This window comes from Galeopterus variegatus, unplaced genomic scaffold (assembly GCF_000696425.1).
Source record: "Galeopterus variegatus unplaced genomic scaffold, G_variegatus-3.0.2 Scaffold28137, whole genome shotgun sequence".
Classification (NCBI taxonomy): Eukaryota; Metazoa; Chordata; class Mammalia; order Dermoptera; family Cynocephalidae; genus Galeopterus; species Galeopterus variegatus.
This window is the reverse complement of record NW_007754248.1, coordinates 1-8,096: the sequence shown is the minus strand read 5'-3', so window position 1 is coordinate 8,096 and position 8,096 is coordinate 1. Positions and strand designations below refer to the sequence as shown.

The following is an 8,096-nucleotide window of genomic DNA, read 5'->3' as shown; positions in this document are numbered from 1 at the left end:
AAAGAAAGAAATAAGGTCTATTTCCCACCCTCGAGAGTTTATAACCTAGTTGTATAAGGGTAGTTCAAAAAGTTCATGGAAAAATGGAATTAAGAAATAATATGAATCTTTCCATGAACTTTTAAAAGACCCCCTTGTACTATAGGCAAGACACCACTTAGGCTACACTAATATTTTAATCCTTCAATTCTGTGAGGCAGGAAGTATTAACCCTAAAAAAGGGGACCGAAGCCTATAGAAATAAAATGACTTATTCCAAGCTGGGAATCAAACCTAGGCCTGATAGCAATAATAAGAACCAATATGTATTCCTCACTTACTATGAGCCCAGGGACGTGACCTGGTCTATCTCACTGAATTTCCTCAACAATTTCATGAGTAGGTACTATTTTATTCCCATTTGCAGATGAGGAAACACGCATGGAAAAGTTAAGTGAAATCACAAATTTGAACCCTAGCAGTCTTGATTCCAGAGCCTAAAAATCTTAACAACTATACTGTTAATACTCAATGCTTCAAAAATGTGCTGTCAACAAATGAATGAGAACAGTTCCTTGAACTATTTGTAATGGAGTTTGGTTTCTTGCATTTTCCCTGTGTGGTAAAGCTGAGTTGCAGTATGTACGTTGTCAGTATGCCACCATCTAACAATAACAAGTGTCCTAGCTGGAGAATTTGTGGTCAGGCTACCAACGACTTCAAGAAAATCAGCATATTACAAGAATACTTCAAAAAGTTTATGGAAAAATAGAATCGAAAGTTCATGCTAATCCATCCATGAACTTTTGAAACACCTCCTTGTATAATAGAAAGAACATGGGACTTGGAATCAAGAGACTAGTGTTTCACACAGCTCTGCTACTTATTGGCTTTGTGACCTCTGGTAAATTCCTTAACCTTTCTGAGCCCCAATTTCTCAATCTGTAAAAAGGGGTAATATTTTCCCAGTGTCCCTCCCTTTTTATTCCTTCTTTCTTTCATCTCTTCAATGAGATAATAAGATGAAAGAAAGTATTTTGCAAATGATCAGGAGCTGTGTAAGAGTAAAATGTGGTTATTATTATGTAGTTTTGAAATTTTAAATATCATGTTTAGTTAGAATTTGTTCTTGTTTTTGTATGGGAACCTGTAGTGTTTGCAAGTTTGTATGCTGTGTATTGGCTGGGAACTTCCATTCCCCTTTCTCCATGTTTCTAGAGATGTGTATGAAGACAGCTCCTAACCTCTCCCCCACCAAGCTGACTGGAGAGTCTGGGAGAAGGAGCTGAGATGCTCATTCTGTTCTTCCTTTGTTTCCTTTGGGATCCGCCTGCCTGCAGGGAGCATGTGTTCTTGGTTGTCTGTTTGTTGTGGTGAGCTCAGAGGGACTGGCTCTGCACTTGTAAGAAGAGGCCTGTGCTTGTCTGGTGCTGCCTGTCACTGGGTGTGCAGTTCTAATTCAATAGTGAGATATTTGCAAGCCCACTTGGCTGGCATATTGGTAGATCTAAGCCACATTTTCCACTATTGATTTCTTTGTTGATGCTGCCTTTCCATCTACCTTGGTCCTCTGCCTATCTCCCAATCAATTCTGAAACTTGGTCAAAGAAAAAACATTACCAATTGATCCTGTAAAACTACCAAAATTGTACGGTATTGAGGGTACTTAAGATGGAGGAAAGAGGGATGTTGCATGTCTTTCTTTTCTTTGCATTCTTGGGATCCACCCTTCTGCCACAGAGCCTCTTTTGCTTCGGTGCTGGCACTTACTTAATGGCATAGTTGCAGACCAGGTATACTGCCTGATGCCAGGTGCTGCCCCAGACCTTGATGCTGCTACAGGTGTGGATGGCACAGCCCAGCCGATTGGAAGATGCCCACACCATCTGAGGAAAGACAGAGACAGGGCAGGCTATGAGAGGAACTCAGCTGCGCCCATGTTCCTTGGGACTGCATGGCCCTTGTGCTTGGTTCAGGGTGGGTGCAGTGGTGAGGTCTTCCTGGGGAGGCAGTCTGCCTGTCGCAAGGTAGGAGGCTGGAGAGTCTCAATACCACCAGCCATGTGACTTTGACCAAATCACTTGACCTCTCTGTGTCTCAGTTTCTTCTTTAGTAAAACGGAGGTAATAATGTCTCATGGGAAGTCAGGAAGGACATTTGGTTTAGGTGACACATTTGCTAGAGGATCTCAAATTTAGATTTTTGACATTACCTCCAAATGAGTCATAGAGAGATGGACAGGGCTGAAAGATGACATCTGTCATACAAATGGAAATGCTCGTCCTATTACAATGGTATATTGTGTGGTATTTTTATGTGTAACAATGGTTAACATTCTATATTAGCTCTCAAACTATACTACTGTTTTTGTAATCTTATTTTGGCATTTCTTTTTTTTTTTAAGATAGTGGGAGCCTAATAATCAGAAAATACCTAAGACACCCAGCAAAACAAGATTCATCTCAATTCAGTGTATACCCAACTTTCCAAGAACATACTTCTTATGTAAGAAGAAGCCCACAGGGGCCTCTGTTTTAATTCTTATTTCTGCCACCACGCTATTTTTATTCTAAGGTACCAGGATTTGTTCTCCCATCGGCCCTCAGCCTCGACAGAGTTACCTGGGTATAGTGGGAGCAGACAGGGCCACTGCAGCGCCAGGGGCACTGCGGGTTACAGTCCCTCGGGACCGGAAACAAGTAATGCTGCTTCTCCTCGGACCAAGGCTTCACAAGGTCTATCACTGAGCGGTACCTGGGGAGGCAGAGAACATGGAAGAAGCTGGGTGGGAGGCTGGAGAAGTGACTCTGCCACCAACGTGCCTCGTGACCTTGGGTGAGTCACTTCACCTGCCTTCCCTCAGGTTCCTCATCTATAACGAGAATGTGAGCAGCAGTGCCAAACTCCCAGGTATGTTCTGAATTGAGATGGTGCACAGGAAGTGTTTACCTGCACCTGGCAGGTAGTAAGTGCTCAATAAAGCACACTTGTCATTGTCGCGTGAGGGGCTGGGCATGAGGTAGGCATCTCAGACAAGGCAGCTTCTATTTTTAGGGAAGAAAAGGCTCATTGGACCATCTCGTAGGCCTCTGAGATGTGAGATGCAGGGAAGGCAGACACGTGGTGTGTCACTCTGAGAAATGCTGCAGCCTGAAAAGCCACCTGGTTGGGGCCGGGGGGCTTTTCCTATCATGCACGTTTGACAGAGGCACAAATACACAAAAGGGCCAATATGAGGGAAAAATCTGGAAGAATTCACACTCATAATTTACAACAGCACATCTTTATCCCTACACCATTTTGTTTTACCTTTGGGGTAGGGGTGGAGTCTGGCAGGAAGAGTTTAATGACAGGAGAGAGAGGATGTGAACTTGAGGAAAGACTGAATCACCTGATGTCTGCTCTGGAGGATTCTGAGGGACCATTCACGGTTCCCAAATGCCAGCGCTGGCCCTGACCAGTCAATGACAAGAAAAAATGCTGCCAGAGCCTTGCGTTTCCACTGAGCTCCATGGAAAGGACTGGCCTTGATTCTGGCTTTCCTGTTCTTCTGCGGGGTGGTAGAATGGTGGGGAGGGGAAGTTAACCATCTTTCTAATGTCCTTATTTGGCAAAATAAAAATATGACAATCATGTGTCAGTCTTGTAAATGTCTTTTTGAAATTCAACTGGCCTATGAAATCCTCAAGTCTGGAAAGAACTGAGCTAGGTCAACATCTTTGTTTTACAGACAGGGACACCAAGGTTTGGAAAGTGGAAATTACTTCCCAAGGCCACACAGATCAGAACTCAGGTCTCCAGATTCTGACTCGAGAGTCGGAGTGGTAGTAAGAAATCCAGGCCAGGAAGGTAGGTTTGCTGTTCTCAGGCTTGGGTGGGGCACCCTTGGGCCTGATGCACCCAACTCCCAGTTCCCAACTCTGCTCCTGTGACTCTCCTCCCCTTGTCCTGTCTTACGAACCTTCAGATCACTCCTCAGTCTCCAAAACAATCTGTCCTTTTTTGTTCACCCAGTCATTACCTGTCTCCTAATGAGAACATTAGCTCCCACAGGTAGGGAGCTTATCTGCCTGGCTCACCACTGTACCCCAGCACTGAGCACAGCACATGGTACAAGTAAGCGCTCAAGGCGTGTTTGTCGAATGACTAAATAAGGAAGCTCAGAGGCTCACTCACCGGCCAGAATGGATGGAGAGGTTCTGGCCCACGTATCTCATCAGCTGGGAGGGCCCATGGGCCCAGATGCACTGGGTGGCCCAGGCCTCGGCAGACCTGGCCAGTCGCTCGTCCCAGACCTGGGGAAAGACAGACCATGAAATTCCCCAGAGGGATAACCACCACCATCACAGGAGTATGCAGAGATGCACTTTTACCTGGTGCCATTCTTCCCCCATCTTCTTGGAACCCTGCAAAAAACTCACTTAACAAATTGGAAAACTGAGGCTCAGAGAAGGTTATGACTTCAAGGTCAACCTCGACTCCACATCAGAGCTGAGATCCACATGCAGGGCTCTGACTCTGAAGCCCTTGATTCTGAATGGGTCCCAGATGTTTGTCCAGGAGTTCTCAGCAGTCCCTAGAAGTGACTGAGCCCAGGGTGATGGGAAAATAACTGACTTTCAAATTGTATTTATTGTAATTTCTAAATGTGTTTATTTTAATATTAAAAAATTTTAATTCAAAAGCTTTTTTTTGGGAATAGTGAAAACATGCACAAATTTAATATATAAAATATCCAAAGGAGGAAAGGTGGAAATTCTGTCATCTCTCTCCTACACCTATTCCCCGAGCCACTCTATACCTGCCCCCAGAGGTGATAACCATGTTTCTTGTGTCTTCTTCCAGAAATACTCTATATCTATACAAGCAGATATATAGATATCTGAGACATATAGATACATATATATATATATATATATATATTTTACAAATGGCAGCATTCTGTTCTGTACTTTGCTCTTTTCACTTAACAGGATAGTTTATCTTAGTGATTATTCCTCATCAGTACATGGAGAATACCCTCCTCATCCTTCTTAACAGCTTTATCATTTTCCAAAGTGTGAATTACCCAATTTTTATAAGTGGAAAAAGTGTTACTTAATAAAATACTAGTTCCCTTCCCTCTCTGACTTCCTGCATTCTCTGAGAGATCATTTGCTCATTCAGCACACACTGAACAATATTATTTCTAGGCACCGAGGACTCTAGGACAGTCTAGCAAGAAAATGAGACATTCAATGAGTCATTAATCATTACAATCCTCGTGGGTGTGACAATGTGGAATGGGGCCATGGGAGAAGGGGCTCCTGGAGCGAGGGATTCTTAGTCAGGTACCTGTCTGCAGGCAGAAGTCAGCTAGTGAAGAAGAAATTAGGGTACCAAAAGAGGGATCTATACGTCTCTGCGGTGTTGTCTGACTCATAACCTTTCAGCAAGAGCAGAGGAGTTCCCTCATGCTACAAAGGGGTAAACTCAGGGAAGAAGCATGCTAACCATCAAACCCAAACCCCTGGCCCCTCCCAGAGCTCCTGGTAAGACATCCCACTCTCTCTGCTCCATACTGCATGCAATCATTAAACACCTGTTGGGGTGAGTGCCTTGCACACACAACTGGTGCTCAATAAATGTGCCATTTGCTTGAAAAGTGGAGGGCATTCTATGTGCCAATCCTGTGTTAATACATGAGTGAGTCAATCAAGAAACAAATAAACGATGCCCCCTACCGCTAGCTATCTGCCACCGCAGCTCCTCCCCAGCACCTTACTCCTTCCTGACATTGTAATTATATGTGTCTTGTTGTTGATGTGCATTTTCTCTCATCCCCACTAAAATGTAAGCTCCATGAAAGGAGGGGCCTCTTCCATCTTGTTCTCAGCAGTATCCACAAGGCTTAGCATGGTGCCTGGCTCCAAGTGTACTCCGAGTGTAAGTGAATGGATGTGTTGCAGAAGTCTAAGAATATTCAGGCTGTTGATTAGCACATATTTGTCTTAGAGGTGGTGGGCTGGCAATCTCTTGCCCTAAAGAAATCTATGGGTGGGCTGGAAGCCTATCTCTCTAGTTCGGTTTGGGACAATGGTCCTGGAGGAGGAGCTTCGATAAGAGGAAGGTTCCCTCCTCCACGCCAGGAGTCTGGCTTCTGGGGGCTGGGGTGAGAGCCACCAGCCCTGCCTCTTGGAAGGAAGATATCCCAGTTTTCTCTGCTGGTCAGCTGCTGGCTTTCCCCAGCCTGAGATCCCAGATACCTGTCCCTAGGGCTCCAAATCCTGCCTCCACAGACTTGCTGGAGATGGTTTGGGTATGTCAACCAACTCCCAGGGCAAAAAGACAATGGCATAGAAAGCGCCACCCACCTGCCCCTGGCAGGTCCCCAGTGAAGAGGCAGAATTCTCAGGCAGGGTATCATGTTGCTTAAGACCACAATCTTAGCAGCAAGCAGACCTGGGTTGAAATCCTGGCTCGGTGGCCTTGGGCAAATTAATTTTCTGAGTCTCAATTTCTTTTATTTGGAAAATGGAGATGATAACATCCACCTTAAACGAAGAATAGTGCGTTCAGGGTTATGTGCAGTGTCTGGAACACAAAGGGGGTCCGTAAACATCAGTCCCATGGCTCACTGGAGGAGCTGTGCAATCACCTTAGTCTCCTCATCTGTAAAGTGGGCAGACTAATTCCTGCCCTTCCCACAGATCCTGGACACCCAGATACCGGCTAGCAGGACCAGGCTGGCAAATGGTCCAGTTCTTCAAAGCCAGTCATTCCAGGCCAAGGTGAGTTGGCTGGAAGGGGTACTGGGGAGGGCATGGAGACTCACCATGTATTCCATGTTGGCAGCAGGTGGGTACACGCTGGCCCGGATGTGGTTGTGATAATCCAGTAAGGCACTCATGTCCTGGGCAGAGATGTGGCGCTTCCGATGGTACCGGGGCACCCCCAGGCCACTTGGGGGCCTCACAGCTGTGCCCTCAGGGTGGGCCAGGGCCAGAGTACCATTGGGCACCATCAAAGCATTCACTGTCTGACCTGCCCAGAAGAGCAGGCCTGCCAGACCCATGGTGCTGGGAAGCAGGGGCATAGCTGGCTGGAGGGGTCACACGTCTGCCTTGTGCAATCAGAGCAGGCTGCCTGGAAGGGGCAGGCATGAAAGCACCAAACCCTGAGCATTCTCCTCTGGCATTGCCAGCCCAGAGGATGTTACCCCCTAGGAACTTGGCAAAGACCTCTTGACTCAGCACTGGTCGAGATGCCCAACAACTCTTTCTTTCCACCCCAGTGGACTGAGTGGTTTGGGCAATGGGAAGAAATACCCAGACAGTGGCTAATCCGGACCAGGCTCAGGAGGGAGATGGGGCCATCACTTCTAAGCCTGGGCTCTATCCCGCCTGCCCAGGACACAGACAGCAGTGTTCTGCAGCCTAGACATGCTCTTCACCAATCCTGCTCAAGTGGGCTCAGCTGATGTCCTCAGAGGGCAGGGCCAACCTACCCCAAGGCAATATGAGGGGCCCTTTGTCCCAGAGTTGCTGCAACTTCAGGATTGAGGGTGAGACACAGAAAGAACCAGATGGCAGAGAATGAAAGAGGCAGAGAAGAGAAAAATGAGAAACAGAGAAAAAGGAAATGAGAGAAACCAAAAAGGGCACAGGAAAAAAAGAGGGGGGGGGGAGGGAGAGAGAGATACCAAAAAGGAATGAAAGAGAAAACAGAAAGGCAGAAAGAGATAAGAAGAAAAGAGAGGGCCGGCCCGGTGGCGCACTGGATAGTGTGCCGCTTGGGAAGCGCGGCGCTCCCGCCTGAGGGTTCGGATCCCACATACAGACCGGTTCCCGCTCACTGGCTGAGCGAGGTGTGGGAGCAACACCGAGGGTTGCGATCCCGTTGCCGGTCCCGGTCTGGTACGGGGGCGACACTGAGGGTTGCGATCCGTTGCCGGACACAAAAAAAGACAAAAAAAAAAAAAAAAGAAGAAGAAGAAAAGAGAAAGAGAGAGGGAGACAATGATGGGGAAAAGACAAAAAGAGAACAAGGGAGAGGTGGAAACAGAAGGAGAGAGAGAGAGACAGAGACAAAGAGAAGAAAGATAGGACAGAGAAGGGGAGAGAAAAATAGAAAGAGAG

General features: G+C 46.6%; 1 protein-coding gene across 1 annotated transcript; it reads right to left on the bottom strand.

Moving 5' to 3' along the window:
• Nucleotides 1–1,749: 1,749 nt before the first annotated feature.
• Nucleotides 1,750–7,054, bottom strand: LOC103583776 (peptidase inhibitor R3HDML-like; the record flags this gene model as incomplete). Its single annotated transcript, XM_008565005.1, has 4 exons — nucleotides 6,794–7,054; nucleotides 4,156–4,274; nucleotides 2,601–2,733; nucleotides 1,750–1,865 (listed from the first exon to the last, which is right to left on the bottom strand). Coding segments are annotated over exons 1-4 (629 nt in total), but the record flags the coding sequence as incomplete, so codon positions are not given.
• Nucleotides 7,055–8,096: the final 1,042 nt, after the last annotated feature.